This window comes from Chaetodon trifascialis, chromosome 1 (assembly GCF_039877785.1).
Source record: "Chaetodon trifascialis isolate fChaTrf1 chromosome 1, fChaTrf1.hap1, whole genome shotgun sequence".
Classification (NCBI taxonomy): domain Eukaryota; kingdom Metazoa; phylum Chordata; class Actinopteri; order Chaetodontiformes; family Chaetodontidae; genus Chaetodon; species Chaetodon trifascialis.
The window spans coordinates 1,457,949-1,482,807 of NC_092056.1; the positions used below are offsets into that span (position 1 = coordinate 1,457,949).

At 50.9% G+C, this 24,859-nt stretch overlaps 1 protein-coding gene across 14 annotated transcripts in view; it reads right to left on the reverse strand.

The window, feature by feature from the left end:
- Window positions 1-22,234, reverse strand: part of LOC139332249 (serine/threonine-protein kinase BRSK2-like) — a 95,852-nt gene extending 73,618 nt beyond the window's left edge. For all 14 annotated transcript variants that reach the window (XM_070964121.1, XM_070964113.1, XM_070964058.1 and 11 more), the window contains exon 1: window positions 21,756-22,234. In XM_070964121.1, the coding sequence (XP_070820222.1) occupies window positions 21,756-21,849 (94 nt within the window). In that variant the 5' untranslated portion in view covers window positions 21,850-22,234. The remainder of the gene's footprint in view (window positions 1-21,755) is intronic.
- Between the last annotated feature and the right edge of the window lie 2,625 nt (window positions 22,235-24,859).

Consider the following 24,859-nt stretch of genomic DNA (forward strand, 5'->3'; position numbering starts at 1 on the left):
CTTAAAGCGACACGTGCTGTTAGGGGCCTTTAAAGGGACCCTTTAACAGCCGTCCATGTTTTAGGGTTGGCTCGCTTGGATGAAGGCAAATACACAGTAGTAGACTGCTCTTAGTCTACATTGAGTGAATACTGTGTATATTTATACTCTAAAGTTGATCGTCCCTTTAAGGACTCATGCGGGTCATCATGAAATAGAGGAGGATTTGTCAGAACCTGGTTCCTGTGGCCCACATCAGTTTCAGACGACATGATTGAGTGTGAGGGACGAACACACCTGATGTTCAACCTGTGTTTCTGTTGGAAGAAGCTGCGATAACTAATCTGAAACACCATCAGACGCAGGGGGAGAGCGAACGACAGCCTCCCAGTTTACCGCAGACAGGCATCGCCACATATTCATTATGTGTTTACTTCAGTGTTCTGCTGAAAACACTCCATTCTGCGAGCGGAAAGGCTTCGGAAAGGTCAGAGAGCTCTTTTTCCCTTTTCTGCTAAATGTCTCAATCAAATTTAATCTGGAGATGGTGCAGAGAGGCTGACATTTAAGGCCCGGGCAGAACCAGGAATGAGTCCGACGACGAGGCTCCTCGTGTGCTACTGGGGCTTTACTGGAAGCTGTGGAAGCTCGTAAATGAAGGCAATGAGGCAGTGAGGCAGTGACATGAGTAAAACCATTCAGAACGTGTGAATACGGCCTGATAAAGACTCTGAAAACGCAGCGCGGACAGGGGGATTCTGGGAGATGATGACTCAGGTTGCTCTGCTGACTCCATGAGGAAGAGCAGCTCACTGCGAAGCCCGGCGCAATTAAAGCTTAGACTGGGAGAACACAGTATAGGCCAGATGGGATACTGGCAGAGTGAAACCCCATCCCCCCAAAAAACACCAGCAAACACACACACACACACACACACACACACACACCTCAGAGGCAGTGATTGGTGCCTGCATTAGGTGCAGCTCCACAACATTCATCTTAACCTACTTTCCAGCAATAATCTACATAAATACTCCCCAGTCTCGGAGGACCGGGACGCACGAGACGAGTTACAGCCCAGAGGCTGAAGTCAAGCGTGCGTACGTGCATGTGTGTGTGTGTTTGTGTGTGTGTGTTTGTGTGTTGCTTCGAGACGGGCTGATTTGGAGTTCTGGGCTCCCGAGGCTCGCCGTAGATCAAAGCGCTGGCTTTAAACGCGGCTGATTCTCCGGGTCGTCGTTGGCGCTCGCAGCGTGCTGACGCAGATCACTCCGGCCCTTTAAATGACGGCCGCTCGCACAGGCCGAAGGTTAGATGAGGAGCGCCAGAGCTCCCGATGCAGCACAGACGCTGCAGTCTGCTGCTTCAGCACCGCGGACAGCTCCTCCTCCTCTGCAGCCCAGCCGGCAGGTACACAGAGTACTGCGAATACTACACAGTGGTACTGTTACTGATGACGCATCAAACTACTGCTACTGCTACTACTGAAACCTCACTGCAGGTACACAGAGTACTGCGAGTACTACACAGTGGTACTGTTACTGATGACGCATCAAACTTCTGCTACTGCTACTACTGCAACTATACTGCAAGTACTCCACAAAGTGGTACTGTTACTCATAATACATGACACTACTACTACTGCTACTCTGTACTGCAGGTACAGAACGAATACTGCAAATACTGTATTTAGTTTCTTAGTAGATCTAATGATACATGATATCACTATTACTACACACAACACACAAAGTAATACTGTTAATAATGAAATACTACAACACTATGGCAGTACTGCAACTACAGCTGCTGCTAGCAACAGTTATAATACAAACTGTAGTACTTCTACTCATAATAGACTACTAGCACTACATTGAGTACACTGCTGTCAGTAATACTATGTTACTGCTACTGTACTGCACTGCCGCAACAGACAAGTAAGTATAACCACAGCAATCCTGCAAATATTATTCATTCATCACTACTAGTACTACTACTTCTGGTTCCTACTCCTTCAACTACTACTGCAAATATGTAGTGGTACCACTCATTACTCCAACAACATCTACTGCTACTACAACTGCTACTACTACTACTACTACAACTGGTAATATTTGTTCAGAGATAATTCAGCAACAATTATGAATGACAGTAATTAACGAAATGTCAGATATGAGCGAGTCTGTGGTCTGATGTGAAAGAGGTTTGTTCATCGCTGACCGCAGCCACAAAGACTCCTCCTCTGTTACATTCAGCGTGTTTTCGCCTGGATTGGAGTTTGCTAAGCTGTATTCTGAGGCTGAATGCTAACACGCTCACAGGGCAATGTTAGCATTAGCATGTTAGCTTACATTTGCCATTCATAAAGCTGAGACTGATGGGAATCTCTTTTGTTTTGCAGGTGTTTGGCCATAAAACAAACTACTGGGCAAATTCACACATTGACCAGATGGTGGCGCTAGAGGAAAAGTCGGGGGATCGCCACAGGCGGTGAACGTCCGCCTGCTCTCCTTTCGCTCTTCCTCCTTTTCTTATCGGTCTGAACGCCACACGAAGCGACATTTGTCCTGCTAACCCATCTTTGTGTCTCAGTGCGTAACGCGTGATGCCGAGCGGCGAGCCTCTGCGGGCCGAGCCCAGACCTCCGCACGGCGCCGAGCCCCAATCAAAGGCCTCCACGGGCTGCCGCTCGCGGGCCGTCTGCCTGACGGCGAGGAGCTGCAGCGCTCAGCAGGCAGACCGCTAGCATCCCGTCTGTCCACACACACCGACGCTGGGCACCGTTACGGTATTTCATCCATCAGCTGCTCCGATCGTCAGTCTTTCCACTGACACAACTGGGCTGCTGTTGACAAATATGACGTTCATCCACACAAAAGTGGGACACGCTAATCCGCCATGTTTGTGTGCTAAAAGCGGTGCCTTTCATCAGCAGCAATATGTTCACAAAAGAGCCCGAAGCCTCTGCCTTTGTCTTCAGGGAACCGAACTGACTGCGAGCCTCCGAAACACATCACACTGTTACGTCCCTTCATGAAATTTGTCATGTTCTGGAAGATGAATCCCTCTTTTCTCTCCGTCTTTCAACACACGGCAGCCTCACAGCAGACGCAAGAGGATTCCCCAAAGTCTGAGCCTGAATCGATGGAAAAGTGGAGCACGAGTTCATCCGCAGAGCCATGAGGGGGTTATGAGGAAGGGGGTTTAGGGGGTTTTGGAGCCGCTGCAGACGTGCGGCATCTGTGCGGTGGAGGTGGGGGTTGGGGGTTAAGCTGTCATTGCTCCAGATCCCACCACGACCGGAACGACGGGTGGAAGGAAAAGGGACGTGGGGGGAGATAAAGTGAGAGGGGGCTTCATCCCACTGCAATCCTTTCTGCACACAGGTGGAGACCGAGCAAATCCCTAAATAAACAAAAGATCCTCCACTCTGGCCTCCACATTTGCCCCCCCCCCCACATACTGTACATGGCTGCAGTCTCCAGATACGCCCCTCGAGGTGGAATCCTGCGCTCGGTAATCCCGGGAAAGCCGGCAGGAGAAAGGACCCTGGGACTGATCCGTCTGCCTGAGACTGCTCGTGTCTTCAGGTAGAGACAACATGTCAGCACACAGACATCATGTAAGGTGGTGTTAGCACGTCAAACCAGGACTACGAGGACAAACAGATCTAATGCTCGACTCTGGAGTCTCACAGTGTTATCCACGTACAACCATGACAGAATATACGACTGAAACCATAATAAATAAACCTGCTGGCAGCTTTTCTTGGGCATGGCGTACAAATGTCCTACCGTCCGTCCAGTCCACTGGACTTCACTTCACGCTCTGCAGAGGCCTGAGCTTTGCAGAGATGCTGGTGCAGATATTAGCACTTTTAAACTAAAAGCAGCACTTTAACCTCAAAGTCATCGCTTCATTTCAGATGTACTATCTGCACTGGGCACTGTGGGTAATCACGGGCACCTTCATCTCCTGCTGCACTGCTCCACAGCCTCGTGGTGCTGATGTAGGAACCCGTTTGACGACTTTAACTTCGAGGCTGTTTGGAAGTGAGTTTAAAACTGTGTCCTCACTACAGGAAGGACAGGAGGTCGGACTTCTGATGGATGACAACTAACACTGGGACAATAAAAACAAACCCTGTTTTCATTTAACAAGAGGAAAGGGTTGCTGCAGCACAGTAAAACTGACAAAACTGTGAAACTATCTGGTCAAAGATGAGTCTTTCAGAGAGTTTCCAGCGTGCTGATGTTTGAGCCGAGCTGCAAGCAGAGACTCCTGTGTGTTAAAACATGGAGCTCTGTGAGGAGCACACAAAGCTCAGACTCCACGAGGAGCATTAATGTCTTCGTCTTAGCGTCTCTCAGAGCGCAGCAAACTCACCGCTGACGTCAAAGCGTTACATCAGCGCTCCATCTCCAGAAAACACAAGAAAAACATTAAAGTGCGGTTGGAGGCTGAAAGACGCAGCGGTGCTGGCGTTCCTGTTTGGCTCTCCCTCAGCTCTCTGGGGGGGATGATAAAGGGGGGAGCTAGCTGGGAGCTACACGGCCTCCTCCGCACACAGACTGCTGCAGTCCTCCCCCTGCTGCGAGAGCCAACAGCCTGCAACCGCGCTCCACCCGGCGAGCTACGCCGCCGAGGCTGCGCGAGTGACGAGCCGCTGAAACCTGAGCTGCCGCTGAACTGCAACAAGCTCGTCTGCATGGAGGAAACAGACGAGCTGCAGCTGCGGAAGCTGGATTTTTTATTCAAAGCACACAGGAAGGAGTCTGTCTCTTCAGTCCTCTCGTCCCACCTGTCTGCTGCAGCAGGTCATTTAGGTCAGAGGAGCTCAGGAGGACGCTCATCTGTAACAGCAGACTTTAATGTAAGTCAGGCTGAGAGCCTCCCTGCCCCCCCCGACTGGAGAAGGACGTCATCCTCCGAAAGGGAGACTCGCTCATCCATATATTTTAAAATCGTTAAAATAACATTCAAATCCCTCTTCGGTAACTCCACTTGCAGTCCAATCTAGCCGTAATGAAAGGGTCATTTATTGTTCTCATTTCATTGAACATCTCAGGCGGAAAATCTCTTCACTGCTGCCTAAAGCGAGCAGAACCACAGGCGCCCGAGCGTGACAAACGTCTGTCTGCTAATACCTGCAACCGTCTGAATCTGTGCACGTATGGAGATTAAGCAGCAACAATAAACAGGACGGCGATATAAAGTGGCTTTAGGTCAGAATCTGGGCTCTAAATCAGCAGCAGCAGCTCGAGGGAAGCCGCACTCTCAGAGAAGAAGTTATCATTTATTCATCACAGACGTGTGACTGCAGGACGGCTGCTGGGCCGTGGGGCGGCCGCGGTGATGACGAGCTGAAGCAGTGCAATAAGAGAAGAAGAAGAAGAAGAGAGGAAATGAGACAAAGGACTTTCAGTGAAATACGTGAAGAACGTTTCTGGTTTAGAATGAAGAACCTCTGTATTCAGTTCAGGAATAGAAAACATATGGCCAAAAAAATGTGGACACCTACACATCGCTCCCATAAATGACAGCTGAACTCGTGACGCAGCTTCCGCTCGGCTTTGCACCAGAAGCTGAACCCGCTGCAGAACAGCTGGCTTCATCCCAACGCTGCTGGAGGAGCGTTAAAGTGTTTGAACAGGGGTGTCCACATACTTTTGGCCATGTTGTGTAGCTCTGTCACGTCTGTGACCTACTGGCACACTGTTAAATGACAACTGTGCTTCCTCAGCTCTACCTCTCGTCCAATCAGCCGACGCCTTTCAGAGGCAGACGAGCATCACCGTGCAGGCGATGAAGGGCGAGCGGAGGCGCCGTCAGCCTGACAGCGTGCACTGACGGATTTGCTCTGAGACTCTCCAGCTGTGAGGAGATGAGGAAACTCACCAGGGAGGTAAACTCATCTCTCCAGAAGCCCGCGGGCGGCTAACTGCCAATTAGGTTCTTCCTACTTCCTCTCGCTCTGTCAGCAGTTTCCTGTTGGCTGTAACTTGGCTGAGCGCAGCCGACCTTCCATACGACACGTTCGCTGCCACCAGCTGAACAGCTTCACGTCACACATCGTGCAACCCGACCCAGTCTGACGACGAGATGACGACAGCGTGACGGCTGACATCGACCGGCTGAGGCAGAACCACGAAGACCAGACTGCTCTGGAGAAACATGGTGGACTGCACTAAGAGCAGGTCACCTGATCCGGACCAACAGTCTGTGAGACCTCCAAAGGACGGCGCCCACGAGGGTCCAGATCAGACCTGAACCACCTCACGAAGGATCAGCGTCTCTTCTGCGAGCTCTCTCTGGATGAACTGAAAGACACTGACGAGTGACAGTCGAACAGGTTTCTTACTGAATCTCTTATGAGTTTGGAAATGCAGACCAGGTCCTGAGCACTGAACCCAGGAGAACACGATACTGAAGGCACCGAACCTGACGGGAATAACGTCCTGATCAGTTTCACTGAGGGTCAGACTCATGCGTGCATGCATGACTGTAAATACGTCGACATGAAAAGGACTTGAACTGAGAGCTGAAAGCCTCTCCTGAACGCACTGAAGGAATCTGCTTATCTGGGGTTTCCTGACGACAGAAGTCAGCACGTTTTCATGGAGGCTCAACGCCCGGTTCAGATGGATTTACACGAACGACCGTCAGCACTCGACTGGACGGAAACGTGAGCTTTGTGTGTCGAACGTTCAGCGCGGTGAAAAGCGACCTGCACAGACTCTCTGCTTTACTTTATATTGATTAGGATTCAGATAAAGGCCTTGAGGACAGTTTCAATAATCTGCTTTGGGTTAAGACTGAAGGTTTCAGAGTGTGTGGAAGTGAACATGAACACACATGGATTCATCGCTTTATGATGCGTCTGCTTTAAAAACAGCAAACAGCCTCTCAGTCGTCCCTTTGTTCTGTCTCACGCCCGCCGCCATAGCTTGATTATTCAGGCTTTCGCGGGTGTTTCCAGAGTGGCAACACGCTGAAGTGGCCCCTCCGCCCGCTGACGGAGGCGTCTGATCGATGGCTTAATGAAACTTTTATCACTCCAGTCTGTCGGATGGATTAACGTCGCTTTGCCTCTAATGGCCGCTCCTAAATCACCTCCACCGGAGAGGAGCGAGCCACAGGACACACACACACACACACACACACACACACACACACACACACACACACACACACAGAAGACATGCTGACTGTGCCACATGCAAAGAAGACGCGTCTCTGCTGACGCTCAGTCCAAAACACATCAGTCCATCCTGCATTAAAAGCATCCATCCGTTCCAGTTTCCTGTTTGTTCTTAACTGCTTCACCTGCATCAAGAATCAATCAACTGAATTTCTGCTGCTGATTTTCTTGGATCAGAATGTTTTATTGAAATAACTGAAGACATTTTTAGGAGCTAGAGAGACGTTTAGAAGAAGCTACAATGAGCTGTGGAGACGAACGCAGAGGCTCAAAGCAAGCAGCGTTTCCTCTGTCTGACCTGTTGCATCCTGGGACAGGACGGGTGGATGAGTGGAAAAACATGCCGCTTTGTTTCTGCTGTGACCACAGTCGTCCCAAAGCTTCAGCGGGGAGCCGAACTGAACCACAGCTCGCCCACAGAAGCAGAAAACGACGCGACTTCAGCTCACGGACTCGTTGATACGAACTGTTGACGCTCCGTGCGAAGCCGCCGTGGACAAGACGTCATTACGCTGCTGCTCATCCACTGTGGATTCAGCTTACATCAGCTGAAGACCAATAAACCTCCCAGCATCCGCTCGACGTGACAGCTGAGAACTGCTCCGTCTACAGCAGCCGGATTATGAATTCATGAGTCTGTTACGCTAAAAATAAATGTGTAACTGAACAACGAGACCAATTTTGCTCCACTCAGCCGAGCTGCCCAGCACAGATCCGCTCGACAGAGTGAACGGCAGACGGCGGGAAGCCTGAATGAGACGCACAAATCCTCTGTGTGTGTGTGTGTGTGTGTGTGTGTGTGTGTGTGTGTGTGTGTGTGTGTGTGTGTGTGTGTGTGTGAGCTGCTGTCAGATGACCCTCTGAAACTCGCCTCTGTCCATGCAGGACATCACAAAGCCATCAGTGTGTCTGTCTGCAGCTCTGTACGCAGAGAGGCAACACACACATTTAAAAGAAGATTATAAGTCTGTTTAATACAGATGCTTTGACTGACACATGGACAGAGACAATGGACGACAGGCTGCGAAGAAGGAGTCAAACCACAGACACCCGAGACAGTGACGAGCAAACAGAGACAGACGACGTACCTCAAGCAGCCGAAAGGTTAGAGTGCAACGCGACCACAGCGTCACAGAATACTGCAAATTCAGATTTTCACCAACATGAGACTTTCCAACAGGGTGGAGGTGTCTCATGTCCACGCTGGGGACAAAAAGGTTGAGAGTCGCTGCTTCACATCAAGGTAAAAGTGGCCAAAAGGTGATTTAAAGGTGCATTTTCTTTAGAAACTCGCGCTAACAGACCCCACGGCCCTCCGTCCACATGCTTTCCTCCTTTTGTTAGCTTAATGCTACAGCCGACAGCCATGTTTTTGACAATTTGTGATCCCTCGTGCACAAAGTCGGCTCCATAAAGCTTCGCGATGCCAAAAGTAATCCACACACTTCAGCAGTGACGTGTGAAAATATAAATCCTGTTTCTAAATGACGGTTCATTCATCTTTCAAATGTTTTACACTGAAGTCAACAGAGGCTCGTTTGTCACGAGGAGCTAACGACCGAACTACAACCCAGACAAATCTTTGCACTCATGATGCCTGCAAGCCTGCACGCTGCGAAAAACCACAGAAGAAGAAGAGGAGGGTGGCCTGAGAGCCACAACAAATGATCCGAACAGTGAAAACAACTCCAGCGAGCAGCCATCCCAATCTAATCCCATCTTAAAGGGCTTCAGGCCTGTGTGAGGAGGAGGAGGAGGAGGACGAGGAGGAGGAGGAGGACGAGGAGGAGGGGGAGGACGAGGAGGAGGAGGTGCAGGTTAGTTACCTCCCAAATGGCCCCGTGACATCGTATTTCAACACGGTGATGAAGCTACAGGCTGACAGTCTCTGTGAGGGAAGGCCCATCTCAGTCAGCTGGAGGCTGAGCTGGACCCGGTGCTTCATCAGGACTGACAGAGGACGGAGGAGACCGATGACGAGGCCGGCAGCATCCTCGCATCCATCGCCCTCCCGTCCCGACCCCGCCCTGACAGATGTACGAGTCCCGAGAAATTCCTCCATCTTTAACCCGCTGTCTCTCTTTATCAACCCGCGATCCTCCCGCCTGCAGCTCCCACCCTCCTCCATCTGCTCTGCAGCCTCCTCCATCAGCACGAAGACATGGAGGGCGATCGTCCACAAGCTGAAACGACAGAGACACGGGCCCCGGCGCCGACCGGCGGGGGTCACACCAGGGTCTACAGGATGGCGGCTTGCTGGTGATGCTCACTTCTCAAACAGGAAGAAATGATGCATTTGTTGGGGACTATTTTCAGACGCGGATTAATCCACATCTGGTGCAGATGGTTGGTTTCAAATTATTCTTGTAATAATCTGAAATTTTCTAAATTTCCTCTCCTTTATTTCTTTGAATTTACGTAAGAAACTCTGAAGTCTTCAGATGTTGTTCAGAACTTCTTCTGGACATTTATAGTCTAGCAGAGCAGCTATCACGTAAAGAGTTGGGAATAAATTAAGGTTTAATTAAGTGGCATAAATATAAAGCAAACTGTGTGTTTTGTGAGCAGATGACAGAAATGCTGTCCTGCCGCTTCCCTCTCTTCCTCGTTGGTGTTGATGGGAGATCATCAGAGCAAACAAAGGCGCTCTGAATCAAGGCCACTTGAGGCCGTTGAGTACTTTGGAGAGCCTCCCTTTGTGTAAATTAAAACCAAACAGCCGCAACGTAATCACAGCTCAGCTCTCACGTTGAAAGGCCCATATTGTGTGACAGATAGGATGGCGGCCAATTAGCGCTGACCTCCCATCGAGGAGCATCAATGGGCCACAAGGAGCCGTCTCTTCTGGCCGCCAGTAATTGTGGCTGGACTGAATGCAGATGGCAGCTGGCAGAGAGCGAGCGAGCCTGAAGACAGATGGGCGGCGCCCGAACAAACAAACAGTTGTTCGAGAGCAACTCGACTGCAGAGGATTTTAGGAAACGCTGGGGTCAGTTAGCAGCGATGACGTCCACAGAGCCTCCAACAGGAAGCACAGCGGCACAAACTGGAGGTCACAGAGCTGAAGACAGAAGAAGAAGACCTCTCGCGGACATCAGAAGATGTCCCCGTGCATCGGCCTTCCAGAGGCGCCGGAAAATATGGCGGCTGTGTTGCAGAAGCATCGACCAAAAACCCCTTAAAATGAGGCAGGATGTGAGACAGTTCCAATGTGTCTGATCCAAACAGGTAAAACTGTACTGTTTCACCTGTGCCGCTGCTGGAAATGCATGCTGGGATGCAGGAGCCAGCCTCGTGTGATTGGCCGATGATGTGTGATGCGTCCAGCTGCGGCTGTTTAACTCAGCTCCCACAAACATCCAGCGTGATATCATTGTCTCACCCTGCCGTCTAATTGGCCGTACCGCAGTGCCAGTCAACCCTTAACAAATAATTGGGACCAATTACAAACAATTACATCATCAGCTGGATCGGCTTTGGCGCTTGGACGGCGGCCAAGACGTCCTGACAGCTCGTCACAAAGCCCCCTCTTTCTCCTCTTCATCTTCTGTTTATTCGTCAGTTTCTGATCATCAGCTTCTTCACATCTTCCTCTTTTTCCTTCATAACTCTGATGATTCTTTTTGCAAGCTTTCTGTTTTCACACCCCATCCTCCTTCTCCTCCTCCTCCTCCTCCTCCTCCTCCTACTCCTCCTCCTCCTCCTCCTCCCTGCCTCCCCTGTTCTTCCATCCCCTCCCCCCTTGGCTTTTATTCATCCTCCGCCATGCGTGCCCCTCCCCCTCTCACTCTCTCTTTCACTCCATCCTCCTCTCGGCCCCGCCCACCTGCCTCTCTACTTCCAGTTTAGCTCGCGGCGTTGTCTTTGTCTGCCCGGCGTGTGTGTGTGTGTGTGTGTGTGTGTGTGTGTGTGTGTGTGTGTGTGTGTGTGATGAGCACTGCTGGCAGCCGTCCACAGCTGAATGAGGCTGTATGACTCTCTGAGATGCTGGCTTGTATTTTTAGCTCGGGTTCAGGCTCTCCTCTCCTCCCCGGCTTCCTCCTCAGAGAGTCCAGAGGAGCTGACCTCCTCCCGCTAACCCCGCCTCCCCCCCCCCCCTTCCCTCCCTCCTCCACCAGCACAGCCATCGGTCTGAACACAGGCGGCGTTCTGGACGCGGTTCAAATGATGTCTGCGGAGACGCGAGTGAAGCAGCAGCACTCCTGAGACCTCAGTGTAAAATAATAATACACAATCATTTCGAGCATCTCTGCTCTCTGTTTTGCACGTTCTGTCTGAGGAACCATGAACGCAGCACGATGCATTCAGTGTTGTTGATGTTGTTGTTTGAATGTCGGGATTTTGATGTCGCACACACACACACACACGCCCGCCTGCAGCTTCTGCCTGACGTATGTGAGACAGTTTTCGGTTGTTGGTGTCCGATGGCGTGCTGAGTCCACTTCACACGGCGGACCCTGCAGCCTCGCTGAGCACCAGCAGCACTGTGGGAGTCTGGGGGGGGGGGGGGGGGGGGGGGGTTAGCCTGAAGGATGAAGGCTGCATCAGCAGGGTCAAGTAAGGGAACTTGACTTGATTTGCTGCCCCCCCCTCCACCTCCTCACCCCCCCCACCCAGCTGCCTGTGTTACTGTGCCCGAGGACAGGGAGGAATGAAATACAGAGACGACGGGGAAGAGGAAGAGGAAGAGGAAGAGGAAGAGGAAGAGGAAGAGGAAGAGGAAGAGGAAGAGGAAGAGGAAGAGGCTGGGCAGTGTGTGTGTGGTGTGTGTGGACTGGTAGCTCCTGGATGTTCAGCTGAAGAGTCGAGACACGCGATCAGTCAATCAATACATCAACACGAGGCCTGAACGCCACCCTGCTCTTCACGCCGCCGACACATGATGACACACAGACATCACGCCAGAGGACTGACCGCCATCTTTCAGGAGTCTAGCAAACATTTTTTTAACTATTTTGAAGATAAAACAATAATCATAAAATAAATAATAATAATAATAATAATAATAAGTCAAAGATGACGTCTCAGATCGACCACGAGAAGCGGAAAACTGTTCATGTTCAACATGAAATAACAGACATCCGGATGCGTTCACCGACCAATCAGAGCTGAGCTTTGAAAAGCTGAAAATGGAAGTCTTTGTTCGGTTAGAGGGTCTCCGCTGCGTCATCCGCTGGTTCAACCACACACACACACACACACACACACACACACACACACACACACACACACACACACACACACACACACACACACACACAGCATGGTGTTGGGCCATCTGGCGGGTGGTGTAATGAGGGTCGTGACCCCCTGTCACCCCTCGTCCTCCTCCTCCATTACAAAGCTAACAGAGTTGGAGCATTTCTTCTAAATGAGAGAATCAGAGGAGATTTGGTGAACTCCTGAAATAAAGACCACGAGCTCACGTCCACCCGAGTTTCTGGATCGCGACTGACGGGCGTTCGGCCGCACGGCGAGCGGCTCCACCAGCTCTCCGCTTCCTGTTTTGTTCGTCTGAAAAGCAGCAGAGTCGCCTTCACGCTGGATGCTCGGATTAGTGGCAGATTAAGGCCAGTCCAGCAGGGGTGGAGGTTCTGGGGTGCGACCGTCACCCGCCGCCCACACCCCCATTGTCTCCTCATAGAGGACAGCAGAGGGCTTTCATCGGTCGTGTGACATCATTTGCGCTGCACCACTTCTGTTTAAGGTAAAACCCACAGGTTTCCGTCATCATCACCCTCGACCGTGGGTGCAGCAAAGATGGCCGAACATAAAAAAACGTACAGAACGAGGTTTGAACGCGTGTTTTCTAATCGCCATCGTTAGCTGCAGCAGCTAAAAGGAACGTTTGTCATCAAATAATTCAGCACGCTGTAATTAATTTATCTGCTCATCTGTGACCTGTGGGAGCGCCGTGTACGTCATTTACACCTGCGGGCCCCCCCCACCCCCACACACACACACACACACACATGGTCACACACACCATAACCATCGTAACCATAGCTACGGCATGTAACACAGAAAGAGTTTCACAATAATTTATTACAGCCGAGGCCCCTTTGACGCATGTGTGTGTGTGCGTGTGTGTGTGTGTGCGTGTGTGTGTGTGTGCGTGTGTGTGTGCCTGTGTGTGTGTGTGTGTGTGTGTGTGTGTGTGTGTGTGTGTGTGTGTGTGTGTGTGTGTGTGTGTGTGTGTGTGTGATCACTGCAGAGAGGCTGCAGCCAGTCGCTGCTGTAATGCAGCACTGCAGCCGAACAGCATCACACCACACTGCAGGTCACAGCGCTGCCCGAAAACACTGCAACAGAGCGCACACACGCACACGCACACATGCACACACACACACATCATCAGCTGAACGTTACCGTAAGCCAAACTTAACCTTCAAACCAGGACAGTCGTCAGCAGTGAGGACCTGTGTCCCCCCCCCCCATGCAGAAACGTCCTCACTGCGACGGCTTTAAACTGAAACTGGTCCTCACAAAGATATCAGAACAAGCCCAGAAACACTGTCCATGCACACATTGCTGCAGAAGCATGTGATGGTGTTTGCACACGTGTGTGTTCAAGAGTGTTTATTACTGTGATTCATTTATGACGTCCACGCCGTCACACACACCTTCACACACCTGCGTGCAGCCGTACCTGCCAGCACTACCAGTACAGTGAGGATAATGGAGTTCTCACGCCCTGTAATCTGATCATGGCACATGAGGGTGTGGGCGCCAGGCGCTCTGTGTGAGCGACCCGCCGCAGCGAAGCCACATAAAACAGCAGGAAGCAGAATGAGGACCGCAGCCTCTGTCCGTCCCTGGTGCTCATGGGTAATGCTAACGAGCAAACTGCAAAAAGCTCATTAAGATCTTGTACCTAAGTGGACTTTCCACCCACGGCCGCGTCCTTCTCGCCCCGAAGTGAAATCGCTTGCTGCCAAAAGCACTCGGCCATCCCATCATGCACTAGTCAGGGTTTTAGTGGGCGCGGGGAGGGGAGTTTATTTATCTAATACGAGATACCAGAAACTCCATATTCCTACAAAATGAGGCGAGGGCTGAGCGTGGGCACGGGGCCAGATCGGGGGGGGGGGGAGCGGCTCCTCGAATGGTAATTTCCCTGCTTCAGTCCAGGACACTGGAAGTGCTGACTCAGGGGAAAAGTCCAGATTGCTTTTGGAAAGGGATGAAAGTGAGTTTTTGAGAGGGTGAGAGAAGAGGGATTTATACTCAATTTCATTAAGTTTTTGGCCGGGGGACGAGGGCTGCGGGACCGTAAGGGGCTTATCCGGAGCCATAACCCGTTCCCGTTTGATTACCGGCTATTGATTGAGCTTTTAAATTGGTCTCTGTTGAATGTGGCGCGTTGGTCGGGCTATCAGACCTAACAGGAAGCGTGTGAAAGAAGAGATGGCGGATGGCAGCCCCCCCTCTGCCACAGTGACTGAGCAGCACCTGCGTGGTTTAAACGACCTCTGCTGGTCTGTTGGTGTCTGTTGGTGGACTGAGACCACCTGAGCAGGATGTCTGTGCACGGTAACGTACCTGCATCAGGTCAGGCTTACTGTAAGTTTACATATAAAACCAGTGAAACAAAGGTTCGCCATAGCTCTACAAGCTAAATTCAATATAAATCCACTTCCCTCCATTGGTCTGAACCGCAGCAGTAAATCTGTGATAAACGGTCGACTTCTGGACTCGTGTGCAGGCGGCCTTCTTAGATAGCTGACAGCACCTCTGCTGCACCACTCCTCCCTTCAGCATCTCCATCTTAACAGGTGCTGCAATCAGGCCGCTAAGTGTTGATGATTGGGACTGATGGAGCCTGATGGCGCCGCCGCCGCTCAGCAGGATCTCCAACCCTCATCGTCCTCCGGCTGATCCGCACAGACGTGATCAACGCCGCATCACATACGCTCAATCATCCACGCTGAGGGCCGGCGGGTGGCAGCACGGCCCCAAACGTGCATCAGCTTCATCGCTGCACACATGTTCTACGTTTTTAGCTCCAACCACAAAGCAATCGCTGGAAATCACATGACAATTATCCAGCTGTGCACACGCGCTGCAGGAGCCCATTAAAGCTCCAACAAGAACATATTAGACATAATTGACTGGGGATAAATTCAGGACACGAGCCTGTTCGCACAGCCGAGGTCCCGGAGCTGGAGAGCCGAGCCGAGGAGCCCCCAGAGACCACAGACCTCAGGACCCCCCCACAGACAGAACAACTGACATAACCGACAGACAGAAGCACAAGAAGCCAGAGAGGTTCTGCCACAGCGTAGAGAAAGAGAAAGAGCAGGAGAAGAGGAAGACTGGGCAGGAAACGAGGGAGGAGAGAGATGATGGGATGCAGAAAGCGTCCTCTGGACTCACACTGGGGACGCCCCCCCCACCCATTTTTAGAAAGCCTAATCTAAAGCTAACTGCGCACTTGGAAGCTAATTATGCAGGAAACCAGCAGATATTTAATATTAAATGACTCAGGATCCACAACAAAAAGGAGTTCGCATGCATGGAAGTTATAATCACAGCAAACACACACACACACACACACACACACACACACACACACACACACACACCTGCTGACTTGCACAGGGAGACGTGTTAATGACTGACAGCCACAGGCAAGATGACAGCAACTACCTCAACATTAGGTGTGTGTGAGCTCACGGCGACCCAGGAACACACGTGTGTGTGTGTGCGTGTGTGTGTGTGTGTGTGTGAGCGGGCTAATTGAATCACACCGTCCAGCCGAGGACACAATAAACAGACTTTTTTCTTCCTGTTCCCACGCCATCAAAGATCTTTTCTCGCATCATTAATTCACTCAGCAGCGTCTCTGATCCGAGCTGCGATGCAGACCAAACGTTGGTTTTTAACAGAAATAAAAGCAGAGTAACACCAAATCAAAGCAGATCGCAGCTCGACGCTGAGAAGACGCGATCCTCTCCACGGTGACGCCTCGAACTGACCCTCTGGTCAGAGCTTCGTTTACGGCTCCTCCATCTCTGGACGCTCTCGTGTCGGTGAGCTGAAGCTGAGGGCACTCTGGCAGACAGGCATCAGCCGCGCTCTCCATAATGACTCACTCAGGCGGCGGGATTCTGAGGTGGTGTCGGCCTCAGACGGAGTGGCGGAGAGGAGGGGGTGGAGTGATGGAGACGTAGACATGGGGGGTAGTTTCTCAGTCATTGTTCAATAAAACATCCCCCCCAGAGCTGAGCAGAGGGGCTGTGAAGATCTACAGCGAGCAACCAGCCACAGGACGGAGCATTCCTCTGGTTACCACGGTAACCAGGCCCTCGGCTGGGGGGGCGAGCGAGGGAGGGGAGCCAAAGGGATGTACTGTATGGAAAAAGTGGAGAGGGAGGGGGGGAGAAGGAGGAGGAGGAGGAGGGGGTGTCTGACACTAGCTATAATTCTGATGATGCCTCCTGCGTGCAGAGGAGGCCTCCCTGCAGGCTACAGCACCTCCTCCTCCTCCTCCTCCTCCTCCTCTCCTGAGTGCTGAAAGTCACCAAAACAGACAAATACGACGACTCGTTCAAGACCTGCGAGCACAGGTGAGTCACACCTTCAGCACCATACCTATCATTTTACATCAGCGTATCGACGCGCAGGACGAGGTGTATCAGACGCTGAAGAGGAACGCTGCTGAATCGAGATGTGTGTTCATAAAATGCTCCAGCTGCATGTTGAACTGCGTTTCTTACTTAAAGACGTCCTTTTCATTTCTGCTCAGGCACCACAGCAGACGCCTCAGGTCCCTCAGTGGGCAAATACTTTGTGTTGTTTTACATTTAACGCAGCGTGATGAAGTTCAGTTCAACAAAGGCCCTGAAAAACATTCACTGTAAATCCTCATAACACATCCACAAATGCAAATGCTCACTGCACGCACACACACACACACACACACACACACACACACACACACACACACACACACACACACACACACACACACACACACACAGGCTGATGTATACATATATATGCACACATACATGGTGAGAGTCATGGGAGTGTTACCACCTGCAACCTGCTGATAATGAAGCTGTATTTCAGGCACCTCAAGGCAGCCATCTGTGCTGGGGCTCTCCCTGCTACCCACACTACCCCCATCACCCCCCCCCCCCCCCCCCCCACACACACACACACACAAACACACACACAGCAGCAGCAGCAGCACTCCTCTACTGGAGCCGAGGGACTACAGTGTTTAGGACGTTCCACGTCAATAACATGACACTTTCATTATACCACAACAGGGACACACACGCACACACGCGCACACACACACACACACACACACACACACACTCCCATAACAGGCTGCAGACAGATAAAAATGAACGATGTTGTCGTCTTGGCGGCGCCGCTGCCCTCAGAGTCAGAGGACACATCGAGCGATCCAGATGTTTCTGCTGGATCGACGCAGCCGCGGCATCGAAAGCTGTGAAATCCTCCAGGTTCACAGCCAATCAGCTGCATTTATGTCCAAAGCACACACACACAGATGGCAGCAGGCGACCATGCATCAGGACAAACTGAGCGTCAGTGTTTTATCGGATCCCGTTTATCGCATTTCTTAAATTACAATATTTTAAAGGACTCATGTAAAATTAAGAAAAAGTCTGTCAGCTGATAAATGTTTTCTGATTTTTCTCATTATTGATTCTGGTATCAACCTCATCAGTGTCCTTTGAGCCAACCAGCTTTCTGTCCACTTGTTGGTCCCACAGACTCTGAAAGACGCTCCAAAAGCAGATGTGACAGATGCAAACACAGAGCAGGAAAAGACGGCGGCTTGCAGTCTCGCTGCGATCACAGCAAAGGAAAAGAGCCGCCATTGTCGCAGGAGGAGAGATGAAACCATGACAACCCTCCCCGCTGTTGGCCCACACTTGGAAAGCGAGCTGCGAGGAGCCTGGGAAACCAGGGCAGGAGAGGAGTCCTTCAACCCCCCCCCCCCCCCACGAACACTCACACACACCAACACACACTGACTAATTGTTCAGAGTCAGCGCCGCCATTCAGCTGCGACCAGTGGACGAACACCACGGAGGCATTGTTCCGCCCGCGAGCGCAGAGGCCGACGCCGGATCTGAGCGGGAATTTTAAAAAGGACAACAGAGCCGACGAGGGTCTGCGATCAGCCGGAGGTCAAAGTTCAGCCGCTGTGCACGTTCCAGGTCGAAGACACGCCTCCTCTCTGAGGTCACTGTGTCCTCAGGTGTGTCGTGTTTTACTCACAGCGTGACGCCACACGACGAGCTGAGCAGCTGCACTTAGCAATAATGCTAATAATAATAATAAACTTCTGTAGCACCACATGGTCCACATGCAAAGACAACGAACAAGGATGGAAAATAAGAAGGAAACTGAAAGGCAGTAAAAAATAAGATAGAGAAGGGAAAAGAAGAATAAACAGAATGCATAAGATCAGGTGGGAAGTAAAAAGGGACAAATCTGACAAATATCTTCATGGTCGATTCATTTTTTTAGTTACTAGATTAGAAAATCGTGAAAAATGTCTGATTTACAGTGAAAGAAGCAGCTGAGCAGAGTTTTCAAACGTGAGTTCATGTCCAACATGCACCGACTGAGAGATCCCGTTTCCCACACACACGCACGCACGCACGCACGCACGCACGCACACACGCACGCACACAGCGGGGGAGGTTTAATGATATTCAGGCTTCCCTGTCTGCCAGCTCAGCCTTCGATTCAAACCAGCCGAGTGTTTCGCCGCCGCCGCCTCAGCACGCCAACACGCCGCTCTGCTGTGATTTCACCACATTCACAAACTCTCTCAGCGTCAGCTCACCGAGCTCCATCCAGAGGTGGAGGTCTGGATGCAGCAGAACGCAGGAGAGCTCACAGAAACCTGCGACACACCTGCCCGGGCCAGCCAATGAAAGGCCAGCACCAACAAATACATAATACAACATTATTGATTAATGTGGTGAAAACTTGAGTCTCTCTCAGTCAAAAACTCCCAAACTGTCCAGCTGACGGCGCTGCTGTGATTTACTTCCCAGTGAGGCTGGGGTGCGTCCCGAAGTGACGAACGAGACGTCAGCTGATGGATTTTCTGCCAAACGACTCAAAGTCGCCGCGGAGCTGACAGTTCGGCTGAACTGCCATCTCGTTCCACTTCATTATTCAGTCTGACATCACGCTCGCGTTGGATGAGCTCTTGCGTTGCTGAAGTGGCATTTCCACCCCGCTCACATCGTCTGCAGCACTTAATCACCGTCACATCAGTGCACAGCTGGAAACCACATTAAAATCCCTGAAAAGGTGAATCATAGCTGCACAGTTAGGAAGCGGGTGCTTTCACGTCGGCTCCTGAAGCACACAGCTGATAGACCGAATGAATCAATGCTGAGAGTCTGAAACGTCTGAATCACAGCTCACCTCTCTGACAGCGTTTGTGTCAGCTCTGGTGTGGCGCGCAGTGAAGCCCGTTTCAGCTGGAGAAACACCAGATGGTTTACTGACAGCGTAGACGACCTTCATGTCCGATACCTGCATCTTAACCCTCTGAGACCACCTGGGGTCACCATGAAGCTCTGCTCCGTCGCTGATGAGACGCGGTCACAGCCACGGTGGTGCTGGAGCAGCTATGGAGGTATCGCTGTTTGGACCGTGCTGCCGTCGCTGCTTTGGGAAGCAGGAAGTGAACGGTGTGTGTTTACACCACAGGAAGCTGTCGGACAGAGCGGTGGATGTGTGGACGCGGAGCTTTACTCTGCAATCGATCCTGCTGAAGCAAAGCAAACGATCTGTGTGTCTCTACGCGAGTTAAACGCACACGTCTGCAGCGTCGCTCCATCTGCTGAACAGAAACATTGTGTAATTAATACGGCAGCTGCTACGATCCGACTCCACCAAGCGGCTCACTGCTTGGTTATGAATTATTCACCCACGGCGGAGCTGAGCGGGGGACACCTTGACGATTCCTGGCTGCACATGTCCACAGACGGAGGGACATCCCGAGCGGACAGCAGATCACATGACCGCCGCTGGAGAGGAGCAGCAAGCGAGCGAACACACACACGCACACACACACACACACACACACACACACACACACACACACACACACACACGCGCACACACACACACACTCCTCACAGTCCTGCAGAAACACACCGCGGTCCACGTGTGACGACAGCACAGCACAAAAGACGCTTAAATAAACAGGAAGTGATCAGCCGATCTGGTCCTCTCTGACACAAACTGACCTGAGAACAGCTCAGAGTCAATATATTTCATGTTCTTCCTCATCAGCTTCACTGATGTCTGATTTCACAGACTGGGAACACCTGTTTGGATCATTCCACAGGTAAACAGGCTCGTTGGTAACAGGTGAGAGGATCATGATTGGCTATGAAAGGATGGAGCGAAGTTCACCACTTTGTGAACACATGAGTGGATGAAGGAGATGAACACATGGACTCAGAGAAAACTTGAGTCTCTGTGGAGCTTCGGAGCGAGCTTCAGCTCATCGTCTACCTGTCCAAGCTCTGCTCTCATTGGCTCATCACTGGATGAAGCTGTGAAAAGCTTCACGACCTGCTCAGCGCCAAACGGCGAAGCACTTAGCCGCCAGAGAGCCGGACGTTTCCCTCAGGAGCAGGTGGAGACCAAAGCGGAGCTAAAAGGAGAGCGACCATTGGACTAAGACTGATCACGTGACACAAACATGACGGCTGGATGAGCCAATAAGCCACTTCTGGTCCTGGTTTGACTTCTCATCAGGATGCAGTTCACTGATGACCATCGTTAGATTACCTGAGGCAGTTCCTCACACCTGAATAGATGCAGGAGAATGTTCCACAGCACCACAAGGGGCTGTTCCTAATATTTTGTCCATCCAGACTAAATATTAGAAACACCTCTCAGCACAACACAATCTGCAGCCTCCACAATGACTTCAGAGCTGAAGCAGATTTGTGTCCAAAGGACTCACAAAAGGCTGAAAAAGGACACTTTGGTGTCTCTCAACACTGACTGATGCGTTCAGTTTATCAGATAATGTGACAGACGGCCTGTCGGAGCACCAGCCTGCTGCCATCCTCCCCATCCACAGAGAGGCCAGCACGCATGCAGAAACGTGTGATGCTGCAGCTGCAATGTGCGCGTGTGTGCGTGCGTACAGTATGTGTGTGTGTTAACCCGTGAGCTGTGTGTGTGCCGGACAGTGCTGCAGAGCCGCCTCAGCACCGCGGCCCGTGTGACAGATGGATGCTGGAACGGAATTAGAGACGAGAAGAATGACAGCGGCCCGTTATCAGCGAGCCTCTCTGCCTGACAACAAGGATTAAAGGCGCACCACCACCTCCACCACCTCCACCACCATCGCGGTCATGACAGCAGCATCTCAGCACAGCCGCATCCACCTGAAACACCCGCACTTTGCAGGCTTCCCATTTCCCGCATCGGCACCGACAGAACACGCAAACACAAAACCTGCAAGCCAACGTGATGTCAGCGAGGCGGCGCGGCGATGCTGAGGACGCATCGTCCGCATCTGGACGCGTTCAGAGCGGCTTTCACTAACCTGTCTGTCCTTTGCCCAGCGTCTTCTCCAAGCGGTAAGGTCCCACATAGTTGGCGTAATGCCCGCTGTTGGCGTCCTTGCCCGACGATGACATTTTTTGGCGTGAAATGAGTCGCAGCGGGTGTTTTTTTCTTGCGGGAGTCCGTGCGGGACGCGTCTGTGGAGCGAAAAGCGCAAATCCGCGGTGCAGTGGAGTTCGCCTCGGTCGGCGTTCCTCTCTTTTTGGCCGCTGCTCACTGCGATAGTCGTCTGTCCGTGCGCGTGTGCGTGTGGATGCGTGTGCGCGTGTGTCTCCGCGTCCGCTGCTGACGGTCCTCCGCTGGTTGCGTCCTCAGTGCGGCTCAGATTGCGGTTTGGAGTCCGGGTGTCATGGTGTTGGTGCCGGAGGAGCGGTGCGCTGCAGCCCCGTTGGGTGTGATCTGATGATGGGACAGCATCTACTGCCGCTGCCTGCCGCTCCAGCAGCTGCGTCAGCACACAGCCGAGGTGCGCGCACACTTCCGGCTGCTCCTTTCAAAATAATGGCCGTTCCCTTCGCTGATAGAATCCTATAGAAATATAAGAACATTTAAATAAATCCTCAATGTAAATATTGTGCATGATATTTAAAAGTCCTTTGTACAACATCTATCTAGCTTTCCAAAAGTAAACTAGAACTCAGATGCTGATGCTGTTGCCCAGTAAATCACTTAAACAATGAACCAGCTGTCATAATTCATCATAACAACAGTAATTGATTCATTTTCTGTCAATTAACTAATTTCCAGTTGTTATAAAGATGTTTCATCTTCTCTTTTTTCCAGTTCTTGGTGTAGAAACTTTTCTTTCCACGCTATAAATTCCACAGTTCATTGATGCACAGAAACACATCATCCATCCTCGTGCACTTTTAATTTCCCAGCAGACAACAGGCCACAAGGAGGAAACTGCAGCAGCTCTCTGCAAAGGTGCAGATTGGCACTTAAAATTCAACCTTAATTAATAAGCAATCAATGATTTCTATGTAAATGTAAGAATAAAATGGAAAGTATTATTATTATTATTATTAGTAGTAGTAGTAGTAGTAGTAGTAGTAGTAGTAGTATCATACAAAGCTACAAAACTGAGTGACTAAATTTGATGGCTTGGTTTGCGGTTTAACCCCCTATGTTGGGTTTTATTTTGAAGGTCAATCCGCATAACTTCCGCTGCCATTCTGGCTTGACGCAGCTGCTTTAATCAGGAACACGCATGCGCAGTTCGCTGGCATGGCAGGGGTTGCTGATTGAATTCGGGTCGAGGTGACAGTGGGAGATGAGAAGCTGCCACCGTTCAAACTGCGCTTTCTCAGCCTATAAATAATCCGGATGGAGTGCAAAATAAAAGACGTTAAAAGACGAGAAAGGCTGAATTTTCCCATGATGCACCGAGAAGACACTCTGCCTCTGCTTCACACCAGCAGAAACAAAATAAATGACGCGTTTTTATGCACAGTTTGCTCATTTAATCCGTTCAGCCTCAATTATTCATTAAAGATGAAGAATCAGTTTGTCACTGTGTGTGTGTGTGTGTGTGTGTGTGTGTGTGTGTGTGTGTGTGTGTATGTGTGTGTGTGTGTGTGTGTAAGTGTATGTGGTATGTGTGTAGTGTGTGTGTGTGTGTGTGTGTGTGTAAGTGTATGTGGTATGTGTGTAGTATGTGTGTGTGTGTGTGTGTGTGTGTGTTGCTCCTGCTGGGACACTTTCACTTGATTAGGCCAGCGGTTGGTGACATCGTCCATCTATCTGTCTCATCACTCCTTCACAACAAAAGCCTTTTGACCCGGCACGCTCGGTGGCAGATGTCCCCCCCCACAACGCCACCCACCGCCCCTCCCTCCTACACCCTCCTCCTTCTGCCTCCCTCCTCCCTCTCCTCCCCCCTCACCCACCCCCCCTTCAAATCCATGTCCCTAACAAAGACGGGGGGCTGTTTTACCACGTAAAACCTGATCGCCACGGGACAGCTTCCCTCAAATGACTTCCTGTTAATTAATCTAAACCCCCCATCTCCCCCCCCCCCCCCGCCACCCATCAGCGATGCAGGAGGAGGTTGTGACCCTGTCCACAGATCAATGATGAGTCTCCTGTTGGGTTTCTGGTGTCTCTGAGCCCCCGGCGGCTGTAATGCTGTTTGACAGCTGCAGACGGCACTGAAACCACACCGTGCTAATCACCTCGATGTGGAATAATCTGCCATCACCAGCCGGGGGTCTGCGGAGGGGGCACACGAGCGAGGCTTGTGTCAAAACCGTCACAGCATTTCTAATAACTAACAAATAAAAACCTCTGATGAATGATAGAGGAGGAAGCAGAGTGTTGACTGAGTCAAACTTGAGTCACCAACAGTTTGAGCTAAATGATGACATCACCACGCTCACACGACAGCGCTAACACACTAACGTTTAGCTCACCATGATCGCCATTGCAGTTTAGCTTGTTAGGATGCTAACATTTGCTAATTATCGGCAGAGCAGAGGCTGATGGGAATGTCATTGGTTTTTCTGGTATTTGATCCCAAACCAAAGTCTTGGATCTTTAACATGTAGTCACTGGAGAATAACTCGTCGTATTTCAACAATATGCCTTTAATATTTGATCATTGGCTCAAATACACCCCCAGACCAAACCCCCTGTAACTACTTAGGGTGAGAGTCTCTAACTCTATAAACTCTGTAAATTAACAAAGCACCGACTGTTCACAGCTCTTAAACACGATTCATCCATGTTAGCTTATGAGCAGCTGTTAGCATGCTAACGCGAGCTAAACTGTTTTTATAGCTTCAAGAGGTCTGGAGTAGTTTTTTACGGAGCCCCTAAAGTACCACGAAAAAAAAAAACTATATTGTGTGCGCGAGATACTAAATCGAGCATACGAGATACCAAAACGTGCGCACGATTAAGCTAAATCGTGCACACGTTTTAGTATCTCGTGCGCTTGATTTAGTATCTCGAGTGCACGATTTAGCTTAAACGTGCGCACGTTTTTGTATCTCGTGTGCTTGTTTTAGTATAAAGCGGGTAAAGTGGACGTGTGAATGTTTGTATGTGACCGGATGAGGAGGCAGAGATGAGGCCACACTTTCC